General features: G+C 40.8%; 1 protein-coding gene across 8 annotated transcripts in view; it reads right to left on the bottom strand.

The window, feature by feature from the left end:
* The window catches only part of RBMS3 (RNA binding motif single stranded interacting protein 3), an 809,718-nt gene that overhangs the window by 460,122 nt on the left and 322,275 nt on the right, over window positions 1-27,321 (bottom strand). For all 8 annotated transcript variants that reach the window (XM_061395722.1, XM_061395721.1, XM_061395718.1 and 5 more), the window contains exon 4: window positions 1,180-1,271. In XM_061395722.1, the coding sequence (XP_061251706.1) occupies window positions 1,180-1,271 (92 nt within the window). The remainder of the gene's footprint in view (window positions 1-1,179; window positions 1,272-27,321) is intronic.

The raw sequence follows: 27,321 nt of genomic DNA, 5'->3' as shown, positions 1-27,321 counted from the left end.
TGTCATCAAAGAATTTTAACAATGATAATAAAATCCTAATGACCAAAAAATTGACAACTTAGTGTAACTCAGCTCTCTCTGGGAAAAGTTCAGAGTAAGCATTAATATATACATAAATATAACATCAATGCATTAGATCAGTATTTCAAGACCTACTGACTTTCCACCTAACTTTTGAGAAGCCAGAGATCTACACATTCACTGATAGGAATCAGAAAACTAAAGTTACATATGAGTAACCCCCAAATGACCATTATTTTCAAACAAATATGTACCGAGCATTCCTATGTTATAACTGATATTTAAAGCATTTCTATTTGGAAATAATCCTAGATTTACAGGAAGATCATATAGAGAGGTCCCCTGGGGCTCCACTCCATCTCCCCAAAGGTTATATGTTAATTTTAGTATAATATCAACACCAGGAAGTTGCCATTGAGTGAACAATATGTGTGTATAGTTCTATATCATTTTATATGTGTAGATTCTTGTAATTACCACTGCAATATCAGGATAAGAAATTATTATAAATGATTTTATTTATTTTCTTGAATGTAAAAATGCATTATAATTTCAGGTAGAAAGTTCCATACTATTACTGGTTTTACAAAACAATAACAGTGTACTGAAAATTATTAATATATGGGAGACTGTTACCTAGGAAAACTCTATTTATAAAGGCCAAAGTGAAATCCTAGTAATACAGACAATATACGCTTGGGTTAAACTCATTTCCCTGCACAAATCAGACCATCCCCTCATTCAGGGATCATCTATCCCCAGCATGACAATGAGCAATTTTTCAACATAGTTTATCAAAGACATCTTACTGAGAACTGGACTCTTCCAAAACTGTTTATAGGTGAGAGCCCCAGATTATACATGCGTGCACATACACCTCTCCTATCTGGGATAAAACAGAGCATTTCACAAGTGCCCTTGAATCGCCAATAAAGTAACCATAATAAATGAGAACATTAATATATAATCACAAACAGTCGATGAAATAAACCAGCCAGATTCTTCCAAGCCAAGTCTATGATGAGGTTTCTTATTCCTCCCTACCAAACATAATCCAAATGGTCACAAACTCCAATTTCAATTCCTCTCTTAGGAATGGAAAAACATACGATCACAAAAGAAAAAAGTAATAAAGCAGAACTGGAACACCGTTCCTACCTTGGCCATCTGTGCCTGCACGCCATTTGCCTTGAGAGACGCTACTGCTTTCTGTGCAGCTGCTGGGCTGTCGAAATCTACAAAACCATACCCTGTGAAAACACAAAGCCCCGGGTTAGCGCTCGCAAGCCGCTCTGTGTCACCGATGCAATGGGTGTTTGTGGTCATACTCGCACTCATGACCCAGGTTGAACCATAGACCTCAATCTATGGCCCTTAGCATGTCAGGAAAGAGACCACAATATTAAACATAAAATAATGTGCTTATTTTCTAGAGGTTGCTTTGGACATTGGCTATGCAATCAGCAAGCTGATTTAGATTAATTTGGTGAATAAGGTAACATTATTTAATCATTTCTTTCTTCAGTGACTTTGTTGTAAGAATTAGGAATACAAAATGCTGAAAAATGTAGAAAAGTTTATCTCAAAAGGTAATTTTCTAACCCTCAAAAAACTTGATGGTATTAAAAGCAGTGCTAGAACCGGCATGAAGTTAGTGCTAGCACTTAACAGTTTCTGGCATTCAAGTAGTCATTCAATAAATGCATGTTGAATGAATGAATGAAGGTGATGAATAAGTTCAGGGAGATTTGAGCCCAGTTCCAGTTGATTTCCAAGCCCATGTTAACTCATTATAGGACGTGTCTCTCTCAAAGATAACATCCTAAATAAACAATTTTGACTGTTAAGGAACTTATGATAAATAGACAAATATTCAAATGTCTTTTAAAAATAAGAAACGAAGACCCATGTCACTTATTTGCTATTTTTTAAAGCTTAAGTAGAATCTTAAAAGAGTATAAAAGTTGCCTATGAAAGGGAAAAAGTCATGTCTGACTCTTTGCAACCCCATGAACTGTAGCTCACCAGGCTCCTCTGTCCACGGAACTCTCCAGTCAAGAACATTGGAGTAGGTAGCCGTTCCCTTCTCCAGGGGATTGTCCCAACCCAGGGATCAAACCAGGCCTTCCGTATTGCAGGCAGAGTCTTTACCAGCTGAGCCACCAGAGAAGTCCCCAAAGGTGCATATGTTGTACTTTGTGTGCCTCTGTGTGTGGGTATAGTGAGGCCAAGGAAGTAGCCAGTAAAATGTAATAAATGAAAAAGGGGGATTTTGCATGCCCATGAAATATAGCTGTATTAGTCAGGGCTTCACCTGAGAGTAATTTCAGCTGCCAAAGATACTTCAAACTAGAAATGATCAGGAACTTGTGTAGGGCACTCAAAGCCCATCCCACATGCATCCTGCTCCTCTTCTCTGCTGCCAGGCAGGTATCAGCTCTGTATCCCCTTCCTTCTCTCATGTAGAAGTTTTGAGGAGCACTGCTAAGGCAAACCTCCTAACCGTGAACTGTGACCCTCTTCCCTGAAATAACGAAAGAGTGAATAGGAATTCAATTACCAAGTTGTTTCTTGTAATTAACTTTTTAATTTTCTCCCCTTGAATCTTGTCTTCTTTTTCTCCCTCCCAGCATGTTAACAAAAAATGAACTTGTTACTCATCAGTGTACCTTCCAATGCTCTTGAAAACCTTGGAAGTTTGTGTTTCAAATACACAAGGAAGCCTGCTCTGTTAGTACTACTAATTCCTGTCTTCCCACAAAATTCAAACTATGTGAGTAATATGAGGATTGCCATCCCTGAGATGAGTAAAATGAGGGAAAAAGAAGAAAAAGAGGAGAAAGAGCAAAATAAGTCTAGAAGTAGTGTTAGGAGGAACATATGATAAAATAAAAAATAGACTTTATCTATTATGGGCCAACAACTGCCCTGGGTGGGTGATGTGTTGGCACCCGATGAAATGATAATAATGCAGGTATCAATACCATTGTCCTCACGCCCGTTTATGTATTTACATAGAGAAATCAAAGTGTAAGCCAGGTGACAAGACTGACCCCCCAAATCACAAGTTGCTTAATTGGTAGAGCAGGATTTGAAGCCAAATCTGCACAGGCCTTTCCAAATACACTGTACAATGAACCACTTTATAATCTTACTTTGCAACCTATTTCTAGAAGCCTCTGAAGCCCACCAGCGAGAGGTCACAATTTTTCAAAATCCCTTAGATGTTGAGGCTAGCACATGGAATATAACAATCCCATAAAAAAATCCAACCCAGCTCATTCAGTCAGTACATTTATCCGGGGGGTGATGGAGTTCTCAGCACAATGGGCTGCATGAGGTTTGCTAAGTCACCTTTCCCATCTCATGCTTTGGTCAATCTTCCTCATTCATTCACAGGCTGCTTTCTCATTCAATAATGAAATTCTATGTCAGGCACTATGTATAGAAGTACAGAGTATAGACTAGTGGGGGAAAAATAGTTCCAATTTGCATCCTTACTCAGCTTATAGTTGAGTTGGGAGCTGAACATAAAATGAATAACCACACAAATGAATCTATAATAACAAATTGGTTTGCCTTCCTTGAAAGAAAATGAGAGCATATACCACAGACTCTGATGATTGACTGTTACTGAAGGTTTGAAGAAAGCAGGGGCATGAGATGACCTGCATTTTTATAATATCACGCTCACTGGCTTGTCCTGAAGATGGGATTGGTTGTAGGGGAGGTGGGCAATAGGAGCGGGATCAGGGAGATGACCTAAGGGCTATTATAGTAATCTGGACAAACAGCAACTGGCCATGAAATCGAAAGGATGAAATGGATGGTTTGACTTACATGTGGGAGGCAGAATTAACAGGACCCAGTGATGGATGGACTGGGTTCGGAATAAGGGAAACATAACAGACAAAGATTACTACTGGTTTTTTGGCATAAGCCAATGGGTAGGTGGAGATGTGATTTACAGAAATTGGGAGCCTGGAGGAGGAACCAACAGGGGAGAGGGAAAATTAAAATATCAGTTTGAGACATGATGAGCCTGAAATGCCTGTGAGACATCTAAGAAAAAATGCCAAGTAGTAGCTGGATATATTAGGCTGGTGCTCAGAAAGGGGAACAAGACTGGAAATAAAATCTAGGAGGTCAACAGCATGAAGGTACGATTTGCAGAAATGGAAAAAGACAAAAGTGCCTGGTGTAAGTAGAAACAAAGAGCACAGGTTTGGAGCTAAAAACTTCACCACTGAAGTGTTCATGAGATGAGAAAAGGAGATCTCAAAGGAGGCTGGAGGAGAATCCGATGGAAAGAAAGAAGTGCAAAGGGAAGAAGATGTCTCAAAGCCAAAGAGACAGAGAGAGAGATCACTGCTGTCCAGAGCCACTGTGAGAGCAAGATGGGAGCTTGAGACGCCCAGTGTTTTAGGAATGTGAACTTGATTTATAATATTGGATTAGTTTCGGGGCACAGCTTCAGATTCTTCTTCATTATAGGTTGTTACAATACTGAATATAGTTCACTCTGCTGTACGGTAGGTCTTTGTAGCTTATTGTATGTACAGTAGTATATATCATGTATTCTTACCATGCTCAGCTACAGGCCAGGGATGGGGACCGAAGGCTGCTTGAGTGGTTGAAGAGCAAGAGCGAGATGGAGAAGTAGAGAGTGTTTGCAGTCTTGTCTGCTATTCTGTCGCTGGGAAGGAGAGTTAGGAGCCAGCTTTAGCCTGAGGGGTATGTGAGGCTAAGGAGCTGTTCATGTTTGTTGCTTGTAAGACGGGAGATGCTATGGTCTATGGTTTCCAACCTTAGCTATATGCTAGAAGCACTTACTTGCGAGCTTAAAAAACGAGCAACGCTCATTTTTCACCTCTGGGAAAATGAAATAAGCACCTCTGGGAATGTGGCCCAGTTGTCTGCACACACATATGTGTACCTATTCCCTGGCCTGGGTTACAGGACTACTGAGTATTCATTCAAAATATTAAACATGAATTTATTTGTTGCCCTGCTATGAGACAGATACTGTTCTTAGTACTTTTGCATGCTGACAAGAAAGATCAAGCAGAAGTCAAGAGATTAAAGCTTAAGGCAGAAAGACAGATAACTTTTAGGATAATGTTCTTGAGAAAGTGGAAGTGTTAAGGGGGTTCTAGAACATGACTGAAGTGCTGTCCTTTGCTAAAACAGGGACCTGGTGTTTTGCTTATAGTAACTGGAAGGAAGAAAAAAAAAACATTTCCCAGGTGTTCTTTCTTTGTATATCTTTGTTTCTGGGACATAGCCTGAGCTTAATAAACATTTGTCGAAATTAATTGACACCATGTTTAAAAAGATGCTAAGTTACTCCACGGGACTTATGTGGAGATTAACTAATAAAAGTGTCTTAATACACGTTGACTCTACCAAGCAGCCATGGTTCACTCAGCCACGCTGCCACCCAGTGAGGCCCCAGGGATTTCACGACTCTCGGCTGCTATAACAGCGTGGCTTCCTCCATTTCATCCACCCCACACATCCCACAGGACAGTACAAAATCGTGATGCTGAGCTCCAGGGCTAAACTCCAGTCCAAACAGAAGAAATCCCTGTCAGGGGAGGAGACTCCCTGAACCTCCTCTGAATCAGGGAGGTGATGGGCGGACTTTGAGAAGAGTGTCTTTCCAAAGAGCCATCGTGCCAGCAAGGAGAGTGGCTCCCTAGTACAAAACATCTCTCCTGAAGACTCCTGGGAAACAAAGTTATAACATAATCAATGTTTTGAGGGCTTTCCTGGTGCTTCAGTGATTAAGACTTCACCTTCCATTGGGCGTAGAAGGTGGATCTTAACTTCCGTTGGATCTTAACTTCCATACAGGGAGTTAAGATCCCTCATGCCTCGTGGCCAAAATAACCAAAACATAAAACAAAAGCAATATCATAACAAATTCAATAAAGACTTTAAAAATGGTCCACACCAAGAAAATATTAAAAAAAATATTTCACTAAGTTCTGTTTTTCATACGAACTTACTTTCACTAATTAAAATGAACGTGTACAGGTAAAACATCTCAAGTAATTCCCCCCAAAACGCCACGATTCTGGAGGAAAACACGGCACTCTTGAGTTTTATGTGACAGCGTATACTACATCACAAACGCAAAGAAACAGAATGAAATACGAAGCTGCCCCTAGAGAATAATGATGCATTTATGAAGGAATAAAGCAACTCCAACTTGGTTTCAATTTGCTCTCCTTAATGACAAATCATCAAGCCTGGGAACAGAAACCTCCATACCTACATCTGGTGAGGGGCAGCGTAGGGAGATTAGTTCAGCTCCAGCTAATAATGCTTTATGGTAACTGCTAAAATCCTCAGTAAAATGGGACCCACTGGAAACTCCGGCCCAAGAGGCTGGAAGGCCACTGGTCTCACTGCCTCAATTACATAATGAAGCCTGGCAGCAGGTTCAAATGGATGACAACTGTATGCCACTGTTTTCTCCATATACCCCGTCCTTGTTTTCCTTCCTTGTCAGGGGGAGAAGGCCAGCAGCTCTGCAATTAGCAGGAAGCAGAGAGCAGTGAGAAAGAGCTCCATGCTCCACGCTAATTAGGTCATTCACCAAATGCACTCATTCCACTGGCAGATCTAATCAATGCTTTCCTGAAATGCTTGAAACTTGGTGTGTTAATTTAAAGTTTTGCTTTTTTTTTTATTGCACTACAAGCCTGGTGACTTTATAAAGAAGCAAAAATATATTTATTTAGAAATTGTGACACAGTTCTACAAACAATGGTACTGCCAGAGGTTTTTGGTTTTATTTTCTTTAGTATATCTGTAGGCAGCTTCTTGTGACTTTTGCCATTCAACGACACAATTGTGTGCCAATCCATTTGAATTCTGTTGCAAGTATCTTGATCCTCTTTTTAAATTTAGGTTTTATTTTATTTTGGAGTATAGTCGGGACATGACTGAGTGAGTAACAAGGAGCAGGGGGATAGTTAATTTACACTGATGTGCGAGTTTCCGGTGTACAGCAAAGTGAGTCAGTTATACACACACATATACCTACTCTTTTCCAGATGTCTTTCCCATATAGTTTATTGCAGAAGATTGGGTAGAGTTTCCTGTGCTATATACAACAGGTCCTTGTTGATTATCTATTTTATAATTTTATTTATTCTGGCTGTGTTGGGTCTTTGTTGCTGCCTGGGTTTCTTTCTAGTCGTGGCAAGTGGGAGCTATTCTTAACTGTGGTGCGTGGACTTCTCATTGCAGGGGCTTCTCTTGTGAAAACAGGCTCTAGGCACATTCAGAAGCTGATTTTCCCAGGCTGTAGAGCATAGGCTCAATAGTTGTGGTGCACGGCTTAGCTGCTCCCCAGCATGTGGGATCTTCTCAGGACAGGGATCAAACCAGTGAGGCCTGCATTGGCAGGATGATTCTTTACCGCTGAACCACCAGGGGAGCCCCTGATTATCTATTTCAAATAGACATTTTGTAAAGGTCAGTTCCCAACCTCCTAATTCATCCCTCATCCACATTTCTCCTTTGGTATCAACTTTATCATAGTCAACAGTCTTTTTCATACTTCTGTATTGCTAGTGGCTCTTTAAATCCTTTATGTAAATTGCTTACACATTTACCCACTGTGGATGGTTCTTTGTGTGGGGAAGTGATACAAACCAGGACTGCTGGCTCAGATGTGTGGTGGCATGAGCCCATGAGCTGAGCAAGACTTGCTCTCAGACTGTAACCTCACACTGCTTTTCATGTTTCTGTAGGAGGACTGTCAGAAAGCCCATTTGAAGTCCATGGCTTGAGGTAACACCCAACTTCTTCCAATGACAATCCAGCTGTGAGTCAAATGTGATTTTTAAAAAGAAGAAGTGAACACTTTGTCTAGGAATCACACATTCCACTAAAGTTCTACTCAAGCTTAAACAGCTGATGTTTAAGAATCACCCTGCCATAAAACCCCCACTTTCTATTTTGGCTTAAGAACATGCCATGGATGTTGTCTGAGCTCAAAGCGGGGAAACTAAATTGCAGGGAGAGAAGGTGGCCTGCAGGAAAGGAGGAGTGATTTGCAGGTTTCCTGAAAGTCTGCTGGGCTCAAGGCTGCCTCCAGGCATCTGTATTTCAGCTCAGCGTTTTGCACATCACTAAATTGTTGAGTGACCGCCAAATGTCTTCTCTTATTATTGGATTTCCTAGTTCTCTGCATTATGTTGATCAAAGGAGGTAGCTGAAGGACAGCACTTATACATTCTTTGCTGCACATAATGCTTGTAAAACCAGACTAACAAGAGAACCTAATCATTCCTTCAGTATTTCCTTTCCCACTGATGTCCTGTGACTGATCATTACAGTGAAGCAAGGATGCTACAATACAACAGGCCTACAGCCTAACTTAGATGTGAAAAGAACAAGGGTGGAAGAAAAATCCTGCTAGAATGCAAAGGCCAAACAGCACTCATTTTGAAGGAAAAGAATCTAAACCATTAATATCTGAAATGATTCGTTCTTTGAAGCATCTTTGGAAAAAAGGATGGGACCGTTTCATACAGAAAAGAACAGCATATGTACATCTCATGCAAAGGGCTGCAACCTTCAGATGCTTAGCAGGCAGAGGCGAAAAAGATGGGCAACAAGGTCCACCCACGGAAAACAGATTGCTTCACTCTCTTCCCTGATTTCTGAGCTTAATTACTTAATTCTGATATTCTACTTCCATAAACAGTAAAATAAGACATGAGGTTTTGCAATAGAACTGACCTGTGGGGAAAGACACTTTTGACTCATCATGTGACTTTCAGTTCAGTTCAGTTCAGTTCAGTTGCTCAGATGTGTCCGACTCTTTGCAACCCCATGAATCGTAGCACGCCAGGCCTCCCTATCCATCTCCAACTCCCGGAGTTCACTCACACTCAACGTCCATCGAGTCAGTGATGCCATCCAGCCATCTCATCCTCTGTTGTCCCCTTCTCCTCCTGCCCCCAATCCTTACAGTTATTATTTTTAATCTTAGTTTTTTTACTTACTTTTTATTGAAGTACAGTTGATTTATAATGTTAGTTTCAGGTGTACAGCAAAGTGTTCAGAATACATACACACACACATACCGTTTTTCAGATTCTTTTCCTTTACAGGTCATTACAGAATACTGAATATAGTTTCCTGTGTTATACAGTCAGACCTTGTTCTTTACCTATTTTATATATATTAGTGTATATCTGCCAATCCCAACAGAGAAGGCAATGGCACCCCACTCCAGTACTTTGCCTGGAAAATCCCATGGATGGAGGAGCCTGGTGGGCTGCAGTCCATGGGGTCGCTAAGAGTCGGACACGACTGAGCGACTTCCCTTTCACTTCTCACTTTCATGCATTAGAGAAGGAAATGGCAACCCACTCCAGTGTTCTTGCCTGGAGAATCCCAGGGACGGGGGAGCCTGGTGGCTGCCGTCTGTGGGATCACACAGAGTTGGACACGACTGAAGCGACTTAGCAGCAGCAGCAGCAGCAGCCAATCCCAAACCACTAATTTATCCCTCCACTGCCCCTTTCACATTTGATAACTCTAAGCTTGTTTTCTATGTCTGTGAGTTTATTTCTGTTTTGTAAATAAGCACATGTATATCACTGTTGTAGATTCCACCTGTAAGTGATATCATATATTTGTCTTTCTTTTTCTGACATATTTCACTTAGTACGATCATCTCTGTGTCCATCCATGTAGCTGCAAATGGCATTATTTCATCCTTTTTATGGCTGAGTAATATTCATTATATAAAGACAATGTGTATATATTACTATTAAATTTACTAAACACCTACTATGTGCAAGGAAATGATGTGTTCGATGCTGCAGGGAAAATTAAGATACTGTGACATCCATCCCTTCCTGTCGGGGAGCTTCTGATCTAGGAGGATAGATAAATACATTTAAATACAGTAGGGGGTCCTCCTACACGGGGGGTTACGTCAGTGAGCACATGCAGAATGGCATGTTTTCATTTAGTTTAAAATGCGCGGGTTAGTGTGCACAGCCCTGCTCATCAGAGCTGGACACCCGTGTCAGGCTCCCTGTCAGTGAGCAGCCTGATGGCAAAACTATCCACACTCTACATTTATGTGTATATTAGTCTTTCTGCTTTCCTGTTTCCGTGCATAATAGACGCATAGTAAGTTAAATACAAAACATAGGGAGGAGTCAATGTCACATAAAAAGTGAAAACAGGAACTTCTCTGGCAGTGCAGTGGCTAAGACTTCCCCTCCCAAGGCAGGGGGTGGAGGTTTGATCCCTGGTTGGGGAGCCAAGGCCCCACCTGCCTCCTGGCCAAAAATACAGAACATAAAACAGAAGCAGGATCATAACAGATGCAATAAAGACTTTTGAAAAACTGAGAATAAAGTGCTAGTATTCTAAAATGGCAAATATTCCTTCCAGGTGGGGGCAAATTCTGTACGTAAGAGCAAATGACAACACGAGGACTCGGGAAAAGAAACTGGGTCCCAAGTGGCATTCCCTGGCAGAATAAAACAATTACAAAGATGGACGAATTCAGGGAGCACCATACTCAGCAGTGTGCCGCTTGAAAATGGGACACTGCTTATTCCATTTAAGGTGCATCAAAAGTATTAAGCCAAACACAAATTCAAATCCCAAAACTCACTTCCCTTCTCACCCCAGTTGATTTTTAAACGAGAGAAATGGCTTCTATCTACTGAATAAAGTCAAAATTAGGATCAGGATCATTATTTATGGGCTTAGGGAGATCATTATGCTTTAGTGAGATTAAAGAAACTCACTGATTTGCCAAAGTCTTTGACTAAACCAGTCATGATGTTATTATAATATTGCAGAGATTAAGGGAGCAGCCTGCTTGGCTGTAAGTGGATAGATTAACCTCTGCGAATCATCCTGCAAAATTTTCCTTTCCTCATTCTAGGATACAAATAAAATATGTGTCTCATGTGAACTGCTGGTCCTAAGTTTCTCTGCCATCAAGAACAGTGGGAGATTTAAGTGTGTAATGCATTGTGTCTGCAGAAGCCAGCCAGAGTGTTGATAAAACAATTCCACTCAGTCTGCAACTATGATGGAAGCAAGCTACAACTGAATACTCTAATTACAGCTCTGCAATCCTTGTGCACAGAAGGGTTGCCAAAACTATGACTTTACACCTGTGCTCATCTTTCCCTCCCTCTCTCTGCTCTGGCCTTTCTATAGACAGGTACAGCTGTGGACTATTTCTCCATCAGAAGAGCAGAGATGGGGACTTCCTTAGTGGTCTAATAGCTAAGACTCCACACTCCCAGTGCAGGGGGCCTAGGTTTGTTCTTTGCTCAGGGAACTAGATCATATACAAGTGAGTGAAAGTCGCTCAGTCGTCTCTGACTATTTGCAAGCCCATGGACTATACAGTCCATGGAATTCTCCAGTCCAGAATACTGGAGTGGGTAGCCTTTCCCTTCTCCAGGGGATCTTCCCAACCCAGGGATTGAACCCACATCTCCCGCATTGCAGGTGTATTCTTTACCAGCTGAGCCACCAGGGAAGCCCAGATCGCATATGCTGTAACTAAAGATCCTGCATGCTGCAAATAAGACCTGATGTTCAGCCATGTGTTAGTCTCTTGGTCACTCAGTCGTGTCTGACTCTGCGACCCCATGGACTGTAGCCTGCCAGGCCCCTCTGTCCATGGAATTCTCCAGACCAAGAATACTGGAGTGGGTTGCCATTCCCTTCTCCAGGGGATCTTCCTGACTCAGGGATTGAACCGGGTCTCCTGCATTGCAGGCAGATTCTTGACCATCTGAACCATCAGGGAAGCCTTGCGCAGTCAAATAAAAATAAATGTGTATATATAAATATAATATATTTGTAAATATATATAAAGAAGAGCAGAGATTGTGGCCTCAGTATGTGAGAATCAATGGAAGGACGATCTCCCCCTTCACTCATACCACCACCATCAAGTACTTTAATCCACATTCACTCAATGGCTCCAGCCAATGAATGGCCTGGACACTTGAAAATAATGCATGCATGTGGTTAAAATTTTTTTTTTAAATAAAATATAAAAATCATGCCAAACAAAATGTTATTCAGTGAAATATAAGTCCTTTTCCAACTAGATTTTAGGGCTTTGATCCCACTTCCCAAGAAACTATCCAACGATTCCTTCTGAGTTCTAACTGAAAAACAAACAAACAAAAAATAGCTGAAACTAATTTGTGAGCTCTTCTTTGTGTATGTATTAGAAGCACTTAGGGATTCATATAGAAAAGGAAATAGGAGGGAGGAGGGTTCAGGATGGGGAACACATGTATACCTGTGGCGGATTCATTTTGATATTTGGCAAAATTAATACAATTATGTAAAGTTTAAAAATAAAATAACATTAAAAAAAATGATGAAATGAAAACCATTTGTAGTTAAGATTTTGCCAAACACTTCTAAAAGATTTATGAGCTCACATTATGCCTTAGCCAAATGTGTCCTACTTTACCAAACTGATTTATTCCAATATTTTAAAAGATTTTTTAAATCAATAAAATAGTAATAGGCAATACTTTCAAGGCCTTGTAGACTTTAGAGAGTGATTTCCCCTAACTTTTTCATTTCTTTCAAAGATGTTTCAAAGGACCTTTAGGTATTACAAACCAAAGATATCAGAAACCAGTGAAATCAAATTCACACAATATCCTCCTGAAATATAAGGATTGTAAGCCCATTTTCCTTCTCATTGCAATGAAGTTAGATCTTTCTCAAAGGGATTTGGGAAATATATCAGGATCTTAGGAGAAAACATTTCAGATCTGTGATTCAGAAAGCATGCCAAGAGTTTGAATAGTCATGTCATTATATTCATGACTGCACATTCATTTGTAAGTTGATAGTGAATTTTTTTCAACAATCAAAGACACATTTTCCCCAAAGTAATTTGACTGTAATTTGTAAATTGGTATGGTAGCTCATGACACCAACTCTTCTGGGTCCTTTGATAGCTGGTGACCCATGACTTCCAGCCCAGGCCTTCCCTCATCTAGGCAGAGCTTCCTTGAAAAATCCTAGTCATTGGAATAGACCAGGATTTCTTATCCTAGGAGATGCTGGTTGAAATGCAGTGTGGGGAGCCTTAACCAGGATGTTCAATGGTCCTAAATAGGATCAGGGCCTGGATCACTAGGGACATGGCTCTATAAGCAGAGCCTGGAGAGGCCTACCTTGAAAGGCTTCCTTCTTTGCTACTTTATGTGGTGTCTGAGGGCCAGCAGCAATGACATCAACCAGAAGTTGGTCAGAAGTCAGACTCTCAGGCCCACCCTAGAGCTACTGGCTCAGACCTTCCACGTTGACAAGATTTCCAAGTACCTGAGGGCACACTAAAGATTGAGACACCCTGGCCCGCAAGCAGACACTCTTTCAAATCATCACTGCACACACCATGCTCATAAAACAGAAGGAGAAATGGGGATCATGTCATTCAACCGCCCTCTGATCTTGAAATATGCCATGCGGTAGCACTGAGTCCAAAGGCAAAGAGCACGAAGATAGAATTAAGGTTAATAATATTACCTCAATTATGTATTGGCTCTGGGTAGTGAATGAATATAAATGCCTTCAAAGCACCTGGCCCAGTGCCTACGTCCTCATCCCTCTCCAGCGCCCTCATCTTCTCAAACTATACTGTACCCTGATGCAATCCACTCATCTTAAATACATTCTGGGACAAGACCGGCAGCTGTATTTCATTCTCCACATAACAATTTTTTAATACATGTTTAAAGACAGCAATCCTGCCCCTGCTTGTATTTGCAAAAATGAATATTTGAAAATACAGGATTGGGGCTATTTTTACATAATAGCCAATTTCAGGACAATTGCATGCCCTCCCCCTCTTTCTCTTTTATTTGTCCTTCAGAGGTATACCTAATTCTGTTCTAAGTTCAAATTGGTCCTACATGAATATGTTCCCTTAAAAAAAAAAATACTGTTCATTTGAGGAAGCAGGTAACCAATGTGAAGAGTGATTATACAATAAATGTATTATGCAAATTCCAGTGAACATTTTATGCACATTGGATAAAGAATCAAATTAAAGTCTCATAACCCTTGGAAAATTAGAGTTAGCAAGCACAGAGGTTGATTTGCCCTTGAACACAAAAACTGCTAGGAGCAGACATTCCCCCATCATTTCCACAAAACTGAACCATTTCAGAAAGTGTTAGATTAAAATAAGAAATCCCCCAGGAGTCATAAAGATCGGCTACTTTTACAGGAATAATTTGGAGCCACAATTTGAAAGTGTTATGAGTTGGAAGGAATGGGTGAACTTTTGTGTCACGTCTTGCAAAGCTGGTATTCCAGGTAATCGGCCAGTTTGAAACATCAGAAATTGCACAAGGAGAGTGTCAGAGAAGGGGAAAGATTTCTGAAGAGCAAGTACAAGAGGGCTGATTTAAGATCTTTCCCCACAACAAGCCGAGTGGCAGGTCTGTGACAGACCACACGCTCCTTCGATTACCCTTCACACAATGTAATGATGGGACATAATAGCCGCCTTCCTATTACATTGTCCTGTCCACTTTGTGCCGTTTGCCAACACGGATTCTCCCATTGTCTGTCCACGGAGGAATAATGGACCATTAAGAAGCGCAATGCAGAGGGTCAGCACAGCATTTACCTATTGGAGAACAGAGAAGCCATCACATGCGTCTCTCTAGGTCAATAAGTAAATATGGGTGTGAAGAAGGTGCGTCAAAAGCCCATTCTGCTCCCAATTTTTACACGTGGAGTCAGGGTGCAGGCTCTAGTGCTGAGAAGAGCCCATCCACTCATCAACTCCTGGAAATCAATTTTGTTTCCTGTTCATCCTTTTTGGGAACCAGGCAGGAAGTAAATATGAAAACTGTGCCATTGATTGAACAAGGGTTCAGTGGGGTCCTCTTCTGAGTTCTGAGGACTGCGCTATGTGGAAGAAAAGACAGACAAGATGGGGATTACCTCCTAAGGGGACAAGGAAGCCTGGAGGAGAAGCGGCCTGTAACGCCCCATGCTCCTGAAGTGCTGTACATGGTGTGGTGTGTGTGTGTCAAACCACAGAGACCGATAGGGCACAGCAGAATGCTGGAAGGAGAGAGCTTATTTCTGAGGGGAGATAATGGAGATGAATCTGAGCTCTACAAAATGTCCCTTTTTCTTACTCTATAATGTCTTTCTCAGCTTTATTGATGTGTGATTTACATCTGATCAATGCCCCATTTCCATGTATAGTCTGATGAGTTTTGACAAGTACATCCACCTGTATACCAGCATAACAACCAAGATTGAGCACTTTCATCGCCCTCAAAGGTCCTCATTCCTCCTTGCAGTCACGCATCCCCAGCTGCCAGCCCCGCAGACCCTGAACTCCCCCGTCATTACAGATGCACATTGCCTTTCCCAGAAACTCACACAAAGAGAATCACAAGCATGTACCCTTTTCTGGTTTTGTTTTTTGCTCAGCGTAATGATAACCTTTAGACATGAGAAGGAAAGGGAATTTTAGTGTGAGCAAAGATTTAGGGTCAGGTAATTAAAAGGTGAGTTCAAGGACTTGTGGGGACAGCTAAGTTAGACTAAAGAGGCCTGGGAAGGGAGACACATGACCCAGCCATCTGACCTCACACAGCCTAGAACCTGTGAACAATTGTACATCAACCCTGTACCACTCTCCTGCTCTCATGATACTCAGACCACACTGCCGCAGGACATTTGCACGTGCTGTCCCCACTGGCTGGAATGGCCCTCTCCCAGACTGCACACACCTGGATTCTCCCTCTCCTCCTTGGGCCTCTATCACCACATGTTCTTAAAGTCCTTCACTGCACTAGGCACAATCTGTGGATTATTTTATTTATATATTTCACTAAAACAGACTGTCAAGGACCAGATAACAGAGAACAGGATGGTTCTGCTCATAAATGGACAAATCACCAAGACTTGAGAGACGCTTTCTGGTTTGGTTCATCTTGGCCACTGAAAGAATGAAGAAGCGAGTGAGTGAAAGAATGAATGGTAAATGTGTAACAAATACCTCTGTTTTCACCCAGTCACATATATCACCTAGGGCACTGTAACTCACACAACACTCTGTGACAAACAACTCTCCACCTTTCTTCTTCTAAAATGCCCTTGTGTCATTATATAATTTAAAGGCAACAGAGTCTTGTAAATTTGCAATACCAACTCCCAGATGGCAGCATCAGCCTGATCTATGTGTGTGCATTTTGGGGCAACAAGACAAAATAATTAACATCCAGAAAGACCTGGAAGATGCTAGGTGTCAAAGTCACCAAGACTAAAAAGACACTAACTGTTATTATAATAAGGCAGAGTTCTCATTTTTAAATATGTCCAAAGTGCCCTGAAAACAGGACTGAAGTATTTTGGTGTTAACACTTTGGCTGTTTTTGAGGAACTGGAGTTTTGTGCTCTAGGATTTTAAGGTGAAGTGAGCCCTTGGTTTGTTTTCAAATCAATAAACGACTTTGTGTCATCAGCCTGCTGGTTGCTCAACACATTTATTGTAACTTAACAAAAGAGCCCAGGAACAATACTGCTCAGCAGAAGGGAAAAGAAGTGAGCTGATGGCTCATCTGAAGGGACCAAAAGATACCTAGACCGATGATGTTCACAAAGAAGTGCAGCTGAGAGGCTGCCAGGACCCTGCAGGGAAGCGAGATCACAGCTAAGGGAGTGAAACCACCGTTTTCAAGTCCTGCTCTCAGAAACTTGACCTTGGAAATGTTTTCAAAAATTCACAAACAGTGGCACAAGCCAGAGATGTTTTTATTTTCTCTATGACACAGTAACACTACCATAAGAACTCATTTTCTATAAGCTCCTTAAGCTTTCCTTTCCCTGTTCCCTAAGGTTCTTTATCCAGTCCACAAATACCACATATGAGGTAAATAAGTGTTTGGGGACATAATTTAAGTTTTCTTTTCCAAACTACTGGTGAGGAGAGAATGCATTTCCCTCTTCTTCATTTTGTATCATTTTCTTTTTCTGCAAATGAACAGGAAGTTTTGAAATACACATACAAAAAAAAAATCCACAAAGATTGACCTAAAAGAGCTTTCTTTCTGTCTATATGAATAGGATGAAAAATAAACAAAACTACAGGAAACTCCTGCTGCCCTAAGCACCCTTTTCTAGGAAACAAAGCAGTGACAGTTTCAGTAACACCAGATCTTTTGAGATTAATTTTTGAAGGATATTCTTTTCTTGGAAATGATAGTGTCGACTTGTATCTAGATCGAAGGTGATGGCATTGTCTTTCCAGCAGCTGACATGCTCAGCAGACACAACATTACAGAAGGCGACGTCCATCCTAAAATACAGAAAGTGGGGCTGGAGAGGAGTTGTGAAGCAGGAGACACCGGCTCCCAGGTGGAGCAGCCGTAGGGTCCTGTTAACTCTTAAGATAAAGATACAGTAGGAGCAGAGCCCTGCTTGTGTAAAAGCTAAGGAGACCACATTTTCCTCATTCTTGTGGTCAAGGGGACCTCCCAGGCCACAAAGCACCAAAAAGATCCTCAGGAGTCAGCACTCGTAATATGTCCAGCCAACCTCCAAGGATAAAAAAAAAAAAAAAAAAAATCATTGATCAGTCACCAATGTCTAGTTTGGGATTAACACATACACATGACTATATATAAAAAATAAATAAATAAAATAGATAACCAACAAGGACATACTGTATAGCACAGGGAACTGTACTCAATATTTTGTGATAACCTATAAGGGAGGAACATCTGAAAAAGAATAGCTATGTATAACTGAATCACTTTGCTGTACACCCAAAATTAAGACAACACTGCAAATCAACTATGCTTCAATTATACACACACATACATACATAGAGAGAAACTGAATGAGTGAAAATATGACATTAAAATATTCTTATCTTGTGTAATTGCACCAGAGGCTCCCCCTTTAGTGATGAAGATGTGTAGTAGTGAAGATGAAGATGTAAGAATTTACTACTGATGCATCCTGGCTGAGCGTTCAGCTAGGGGTGTGCTCCCTATAATATCCTAGGGGTGCCCAGGGTGTGACAAGTACTGGAGAAATACCAATTGCAGAAATGAATTAATGAATGATCCTTGAAAAGGTGAAAGACAGACAGACCCAGGATAGTCACAGGTCATTTTGGGTACCCAGCAGTAGTTAAAGCAGGGGAATTCTGAGGGCTTTAAAAGAGTGTTTTATCAATGAATATGTCTCTTCCCTCTTCTACATCTTTCTACATCAGAACTAAAGATATAGTCCTAGCTTAGATGTACGAATTGGCAGCATAGACCTGTAGGTTCCTTTCCAAGAAGGCTTTCAAGAATGGGAAAGAGGAGACATTATGAATGGAAAAGGGAGGTCCTATACAAGGATCTGCTCTTCTAGAGGTTTACCTGCTTATCATCTATAGGAGACCTGGAGCTATTCTACCTTTCTTGGATCAAACCATTAAATCAACTACTTAAGAACTTCTTGACTGTGTTCCTGCTGGCTTCCCCCCCACCTCCCAAACACACACTTATAGGTTTTTCTTCCAGAAATATCTCGATCCTCCAGTTCTTTAAGTCATACCTTTAGGTTCAAATCACAAATGAATCTATATAGCTCAGTTGGTAAAGAATCTGCCTGCAATGCAGGAGACCCAAGTTTGATTCCTGGGTCAGGAAGATCCACTGGAGAAGGGATAGGCCACCCACTCCAGCATTCCTGGGCCTCCCTTGTGGCTCAGCTGGTAAAGAATCCGCCTGCAATGTGGGAGACCTGGGTTTGATCCCTGCGTTGGGAAGATGCCCTGGAAAAGGGATAAGCTACCCTTCTAGCCTTTCCCAGTATTCTGGCCTGGACAATTCCATGGACTATAGTCCATGGGGTCACAAGGTGTCAGACACGACTGAGAGACTTTCACTTTCAGGTAAGTTGTAGAAATCTTAAGAGTAGTTTCCCCAAAGAAACCTTATTTGTAACATGGGGTAATTTTCCCTAGAAATTGATTTGGTGTTTTATTCAAAGGTGGTCCATGCTCATGATGGGGGAGAATGGGTTAGCAGAGGATGGACCTGAGCTGGAATATTTGTACAATGTAAAATCTATGAAGACAGAGGGATGGAGAAAGACCCTTCTTGCACTACAATAAAAACCAAAGGTAGAACCTCAGAAGTTCTAACATTGTGTGTGCAATTCTATACCCAAAGCAATCCTGTGCCAAGTACTATAAGGTAGATTGCAGGGGAAAACAGTTCCTTAGCTGTGAGTAGAAGGAGAGAGAAGGTTCGGGTGATCTTCTGGAACATCCCCAGAGGGAAGAACTTGTCATGTCACACACATGGCCTCTCAGTCGACATCACAACTTCCTCTAATCACCGATTAGTGATCTATGCGGTAGAGTCAGCTGAGGAATGGGATTTAAGTTGCTCTATTTCTATTTTTTTTTTTAATTTACTTAGTTCATTACAATATATTTTCAAATTTGAGTTGTTTCAGATAAGAATCAGATTTTTTCAGGTTCTCTTAAACAGTCAAAGGTAGGGCAGCACTGGGCCTGTGTGGAAACAGTTAATTCTCTCTTCTTTAGCTTGGTCACCATCACACTTGATTTCCAGAGTCCCCGTCTACCCACACTTCCCTTCACTTACTTCCATATCTTGACTGGAATACTCTTGGCTGACACCAACAAACAAACTTAGTCAAAAATTTGGATTCTTGATATTTAAATGCCTCCAGCTTATAAAATTGAGAATGATAGAATAACTGGACCACGTTGAAGACATAAACTGTGGACAATTCTGAAAGAGATGGGAATACCAGACCACCTGATCTGCCTCTTGAGAAATCTGGATGCAGGTCAGGAAGCAACAGTTAGAACTGGACATGGAACAACAGACTGGTTCCAAATAGGAAAAGGAGTTCATCAAGGCTGTATATTGTCACCCTGTTTATTTAACTTATATGCAGAGTACATCATGAGAAACGCTGGACTGGAAGGAACACAAACTGGAATCAAGATTGCCGGGAGAAATATCAATAACCTCAGATATGCAGATGACACCACCCTTATGGCAGAAAGTGAAGAGGAGCTCAAAAGCCTCTTGATGAAGGTGAAAGTGGAGAGTGAAAAAGTTGGCTTAAAGCTCAACATTCAGAAAACGAAGATCATGGCATCTGGTCCCATCACTTCATGGGAAATAAAGGGGGAAACACTGGAAACAGTGTCAGACTTTATTTTGGGGGGCTCCAAAAATCACTGAAGATGGTGACTGCAGCCATGAAATTAAAAGACGCTTACTCCTTGGAAGGAAAGTTATGACCAACCTAGATAGCATATTCAAAAGCAGAGCCATTACTTTGCCAACAAAGGTCCATCTAGTCAAGGCTATGGTTTTTCCTGTGGTCATGTATGGATGTGAGAGTTGGACTGTGAAGAAGGCTGAGTGCCGAAGAATTGATGCTTTTGAACTGTGGTGTTGGAGAAGACTCTTGAGAGTCCCTTGGACTGCAAGGAGATCCAACCAGCCCATTCTGAAGGAGATCAGCCCTGGGATTTCTTTGGAAGGAATGATGCTAAAGCTGAAACTCCAGGACTTTGGCCACCTCATGAGAAGAGTTGACTCATTGGAAAAGACTCTGATGCTGGGAGGGATTGGGGGCAAGAGGAGAAGGGGACGACAGAGGATGAGATGGCTGGATGGCATCACTGACTCGATGGACATGAGTTTGAGTGAACTCCGGGAGTTAGTGATGGACAGGGAGGCCTGGCGTGCTGCAATTCATGGGGTTGCAAAGAGTCGGACACGACTGAGCGACTGATCTGTTCTGATCTGATCTGAAGACGTAAACACAGACTTTAGGCATGCTTCTCTTATTATCAGTTGATACTCACCATCTTCCCCATGCACTGGGTCAATCTATTTTATAGGGACATGTATACGCAGATTTCAACTCCTTGCCCAAATACATGTAGGGCAAGAGAAACACCCAGCAGAACAGCCAGGTTAAGCACTTAAACTCAGGCCAGATTTGGCATCAAATCCTGATTATCAATCTCTGAATCTCCATTTCTCATCATAAAATGAAGATAATTACAGTACCTATTTATAATTCATTATACTGTTGTGACAATATACAGCCTTGACGTACTCCTTTTCCTATTTGAAACCAGTCTGTTGTTCCATGTCCAGTTCTAACTGTTGCTTCCTGACCTGCATATAGGTTTCTCAAGAGGCAGGTCAGGTAGTCTGGTATTCCCATCTCTTTCAGAATTTTCCAGAGTTGACTGTGATCCACACAGTCAAAGGCTTTGGCATAGTCAATAAAGCGGAAATAGATCCTTTCTGGAACTCTCTTGCTTTTTCGATGATCCAGCAGATGTTGGCAATTTGATCTCTTGTTCCTCTGCTTTTTCTAAAACCAGCTTGAACATCTGGAAGTTCACGGTTCACATATTGCTGAAGCCTGGCTTGGAGAATTTTGAGCATTACTTTACTAGCGTGTGAGATGAGTGCAATTGTGCGGTAGTTTGAGCATTCTTTGGCATTGCCTTTCTTTGGGATTGGAATGAAAATTGACCTTTTCCAATCCTGTGGCCACTGCTGAGCTTTCCAAATTTGCTGGCATATTGAGTGCAGCACTTTCACAGTATCATCTTTCAGGATTTGAAACAGCTCAACTGGAATTCCATCACCTCAAAAGCCTCTTGATGAAAGTGAAAGAGGAGAGTGAAAAAGTTGGCTTAAAGATCAACATTCAGAAAACTAAGATCATGGCATCTGGTCCCATCACTTCATGGGAAATAGATGGAGAAACAGTGGAAACATTGTCAGACTTTATTTTTTGGGCTCCAAAATCACTGCAGATGGTGATTGCAGCCATGAAATTAAAAGGTGCTTACTCCTTGGACAGAAAGTTATGACCAACCTAGATAGCATATTAAAAAGCAGAGACATTACTTTGCCAATAAGGTCCATCTAGTCAAGGCTATGGTTTTTCCAGTGGTCATGTATGGATGTGAGAGTAGGACTGTGAAGAAAGCTGAGCACCAAAGATATGATGGTTTTGAACTGTGGTGTTGGAGAAGACTCTTGAGAGTCCCTTGGACTGCAAGGAGATCCAACCAGTCGATTCTAAAGGAGATTAGTCCTGGGTGTTCATTGGAAGGACTGATGCTAAAGCTGAAACTCCAATACTTTGGCCACCTCATGTGAAGAGTTGACTCATTGGAGAAGACCCTGATGCTGGGAGGGATTGGGGGCAGGATAAGAAGGGGACGACAGACGACGAGATGGCTGGATGGCATCACGGATTCGATGGACATGAGTTTGAGTGAACTCTGGGAGTTGGTGATGGACAGAGAGGCCTGGTGAGCTGTGATTCATGGGATCGCAAAGAGTGGGACTGGACTGAGCAACTGAACTGAACTGAACTGATACTGTTGTGAAGATTAAATGAAGTAATATATGAAAGTTACCTAAAATACTGCCTAACATGTTAAAATAAGCAATCAATAATTATTTTTGTGAGCAAAGACCTCAAATTCTTGATGATTAAAAGCCATATTTTTAATTACTTTATCAATTACAAAGAGGTATGGCCCAGGTAAGTCCCAGCAATGCTTGAGTTAATACCCACATATCAAGATCAGTATTTATGCATATGAGCAGATATCCAGGTCAGCTGTACTCCCTTCTCTTCTAATTCACTGTGTGAGCCTGATCTTCACTCTAAAGCTACATAGTCTATATAATAAAACGCCATCCTTAATTCCAGTCACCACTAGATTCTCCTTCCATTTCAAAATCACATCTTTTAATTCTATTATAGGCTCCTGTACAGACCATTTTGCTGCAGCAGCACTTAAAGAAAGCATTTTGCAATCCTCACATGAAAACAACAAATTTAATTTTTATGAGTGATTCTTCCCTTATTTCAGATACTTTTGTTTCCACTTTTTATTTTTGATGATGTGTGTATGTGTTCTGGGAAGCTTACTATTTATACATTTCATACTGTTTCATACTATTTTAATTGTTAAATTATCAAGTATTTCCAAACATTTTTGCATATTTTTATAGAATTCATATACTTGCAAAAAATAAAGGGCCATAAAAAGGTCCATGATCCAACAATAAGGTGTTACCTCACACTGGTCAGAATGGCCATCATCAAAAAATCTACAAACAATAAATGCTGAAGAAGGTGGGGAGAAAAGGGAATCCTCCTGCACTCTTGGTGGGAATGTAAATTGATACAGCTACTATGGAGAACAGGATGGAGATCCTTAAAAAAAAAAAAAAATCAACTAGGAATAAGACCTCCATATGAGCCAGCAATCCCACTACTGGGCACATACCCTGAGAAAACCATAATTGAAAAAGACATGTGTCCCAATGTTCATAGCAGCACTATCTACAACAGTTAGGGCATGGAAGCAACCTAGATGTCCAACAACAGATGAACGGATAAAGAAGCTGTGGTATCACTTAGCCATAAAAAGGAATGTATTTGAGTTAGTAGTAGTGAGATGGAGGAACCTAGAGCTTCTTATACAAAGTGAAGTAAGTCAGGAAAAGAAAATCAAATTTGTATATTAATACATATATATGGAATCTAGATAAATGATACTGATGAACCTATAGGAATAGAGACACAGACACAGAGAACAGACTTTGGACACAGTGGGGGAAGGAGAGGGCGGGACTAATTGGAAGAGTATCATTAATATATACATATACATACACAAACACTGTGCTCTGCTTAGTCGTTCAGTCGACTCTTTGCGACCCCATGGACTGTAGCCCACAACACTCTGTCCGTGGGGATTCTCTGCCATATGTAAAATAGATCAACAGTGGGAAGCTGCTGTAAAGGCACAGGGAGCTCAGCCCGATGCTCTGGGACAACCTAGAGGGCTGGCATGGCGTGGGGGGTCTATGCTGACTTTATGCAGTACTGTGATATTGGGATTTTTCTACAGCATTGAGGTTCGAGAGGGAGGGGACATGTGTATACTTATGGCTGATTCATGTAATGTTTGGTGGATGCCAACACAATATTATAAAGCAATTATTCTCCAATTAAAAAGAAAAAAAAAGTCCTATGATCTAAGGTTATAATGGGATGGAATGTAGCCACTGAAGTAGAAACAAATTCTTAGGCACAGAAAATAATTACTTATAAAATACAGATGGGCTCTTATTTTTGGAATACAACATTTGTTTGGAGAGATAGTGTCACCCACTTTCAAAAGGCAGCAAACTCCATCTGGTATTTGTGCTTTTCTTGGAGAGGAAGCTTGGATTCTCCCAAAGTCATTTTCACTCATATTAAATGGAATTCTCACTCTTGGTTAAATTTAAATGGCAATCATGTAGATACACATGCATCTATGAAAAGTGATTTAAATATCTTGAAGGATGGGGTATATGAAGAATTAATACTGGGTTGAGATTTGACCATGTAAAATATTTCTTTGCATGTCACAGGTATCTTGCAGACATTAGGCAAGTTCAATATTGAGTTTGTTGAGTGTTTGTTCAATATTGTTTGTTGAGTTCAATATTCATGGAATTTGAAGTTTAAGTATGTATCAATAAAAATGCTAATGGACTTTAATAGAAAAGTTTGATTTTAGGTTCACCCCTTGGAAAAATAGTAGTAAGTAACATGTGTGTGCATGTCCACATGCCAAGTCACTTCAGTAGTGCCTGACTCTTTGTGACCCTATGGACTATAGGCCACCAGGCTCCTCTATCCGGATTAGCCAATAATTCACTGATTTCATCCATTTATTCAACAAATGTTGAAGAGTTACTAATGCTACTATATGAACCATTTATTCTTGAGAACAGTAATAGATGTTCTGAATTTTGCTATGGGCAAAGAAGTTGGGAAAATCCTGAAGCAAGTAATATCATATTTAAAAACCTAAGACTTTTCAGAGCCCTTAAAATACTAATGTACATAGTCAGCTTTTAGTGAATGACGTAAAAGGTGATGAATGTTTGCAGGAGGTGCTGACAGGAGAATTCACAGATGACACTCAGCTTAACTGGTAGGAGTTTTACCAAGAAGACAGCATTTGAACTAAGTCTTTGTGGGAGGTTGTTTCACTTTTTCTCAATATAAAATTAATGCATATTCATTTAGAAAATCTAGAAAGTTATAAAATTAAAAGTAACTATTAAGGACATGGCCTAGGGAGAATAACTATTAACTCATTTTGAATTTCCTGATGTTTGACATCTATTCCTTCCATTTTAATTGTATCTCTTTAAATAAAGAACACAGTGCATACATTTTTAGGTGGACTTTATGCAATACTGTAACATGGGGATTTTTCTACAGCATTGAATACTCTTCAAAAATATTTCAGCAACTACAACTATGTCATCATTCCAATGCAACTGAACATTTTCCCCAATATTACGGTTATTAATGGATAAGTCACAGGTTCTTGATATGTGGCTCCTGGATCAACCACATCAGGATCTAGCAGGAACTCCTTAGAAATACACATTCTTTGGACTGACCCCACCTCCACTCAATCAGAAACATCAGGGGGAGAGCTCAGTGCATAAATCGTTTTGAAGTTTATAGCTTCACATAAATCTTTCAATGTAATAGAGATGATCTTTTTTTAAATTCCATACAAGGATCATTTCAGGATGTAAAAGTATATGGCTGCATTTTTAGTATCTAACACAATGCTAGATTCATAGTAGAAATATACCATTTTATAAATGAATGAATTAAAGAACAGCTTCCCTAAATTTGTTTCATCATCGTTTGAAATTGTGTGATGCAATTAAGTCCATGGGGCTAAATTAATATTAATTCCTTTAGAGATAGCCTGTATTTCTGTTCTGGATGTTTGTCAATTTTTTTCTTTGTAATTTTAAAGCATATCAGAAAGGGAAGGAAGGGAGGGAGAGGAGTGGACTTTGGGATTAGCAGATGCAAACTATCATATATAGAGTGGATAAACAACAAGGCCCTACTTTATAACACAGGGAACTATATCCAATATCCTGTAATAAACTGTAATGGAATATAATGAATAAAAATAAACTTTATAAGGGTATGCGTCTAATTATTTAAGTTTTCCCTGGATCATGACAAACACTCTCAGCTGCATCTCAGGCCTCTTTTCCTTTCCCCTCAGCCCCCCTTGAGGAGGGTACTTTAATTGTGATTTTTTCCAAATAATCTAGTTTCCTTCAAGAACACTTTTCATTTTGAGTTTGTATTTTCTCCGTTCTCTTGTATGCCATTCACTTCATCTAATACCACTCTTTTCTGTGCGGTGATGTGCTCTGTGTGTGTGTGGAGCACTGAGTCCAGTGTGATTTTAATTTTGAACTTGTGGTTCTGGCCTAAGTGTGCCCCTCCTTCATCTCACCGGGCTCCCACCCCATCCCAGCTTGTCTCCTTGCCCTCACGTCCTGCCCCCTCTTCATTTCATCCTGTCATCGCTTCAGCTCAGCTGATTCTATTTTGTGACTTTCTTTTCCTGTTTACCAAAGGCAGAGTCTTCTGAAATCAGATTAAGTATGACAAATAGTCATCTGAAGTTTTTCTGGTTCCTGTTATAAACAGCGCTCAGAGGTCTGCTCTTCCTCTGGTCTTCAGGGTCATTTCTGCCACAGGATCATTTCTGTTGGGTCGTTTTTGTTGTTGTTGTTGTTGTTTTTTTGCTACTGACCCAAAAGAAGAAAATTATCCAGATTTTGTGTTTATAAATAGTGGAATTCCCTTGCATCATGATTATTTTTTAAATATCTGGGTTAAAATCTCAATCATATCATAGCTGGCATTCAGCCAGACAACTCTGGTATCTAACAGTCAATTTATGTAGTGTCCTGGGCAGGGGTGGGGTCACCCTCCCTCTGCTGTTCATTAGGGTCCCTGAACCCATCTTCGCTTCCCAAGATGCCTTCTACAAATTCTCCCTTCTTTCTACATACAGCATCCTCCTCAAGGTAACCAGGCTTCCATCCAAAGTTTGGTCTCGGCAAGCTTGTCCGAGGTAGGGCCTCTTTCTGCATTTGGTACTGCAATCATTGTTTAGACATAGAAAGAACAAGGCTGGTGGAAATGGTCACAGTGCCCTGGGTACCACACAAAGCAAACCCCACACAGGCGACTGTTTTCTTCTATTTCTGTAAATCCTGGTTAGTGGCTCTATACACACTTTCACGTGGTTGGGAATGTTCTGTTTCATTAAACTTATCTCTCTTGGGGTTATCTGCACAACCTAGA

This window comes from Bos javanicus, chromosome 22 (assembly GCF_032452875.1).
Source record: "Bos javanicus breed banteng chromosome 22, ARS-OSU_banteng_1.0, whole genome shotgun sequence".
In the NCBI taxonomy this organism is placed as follows: domain Eukaryota; kingdom Metazoa; phylum Chordata; class Mammalia; order Artiodactyla; family Bovidae; genus Bos; species Bos javanicus.
Note: the sequence above shows the minus strand (reverse complement) of the source record. Positions and strands in the feature narration are given on the sequence as shown.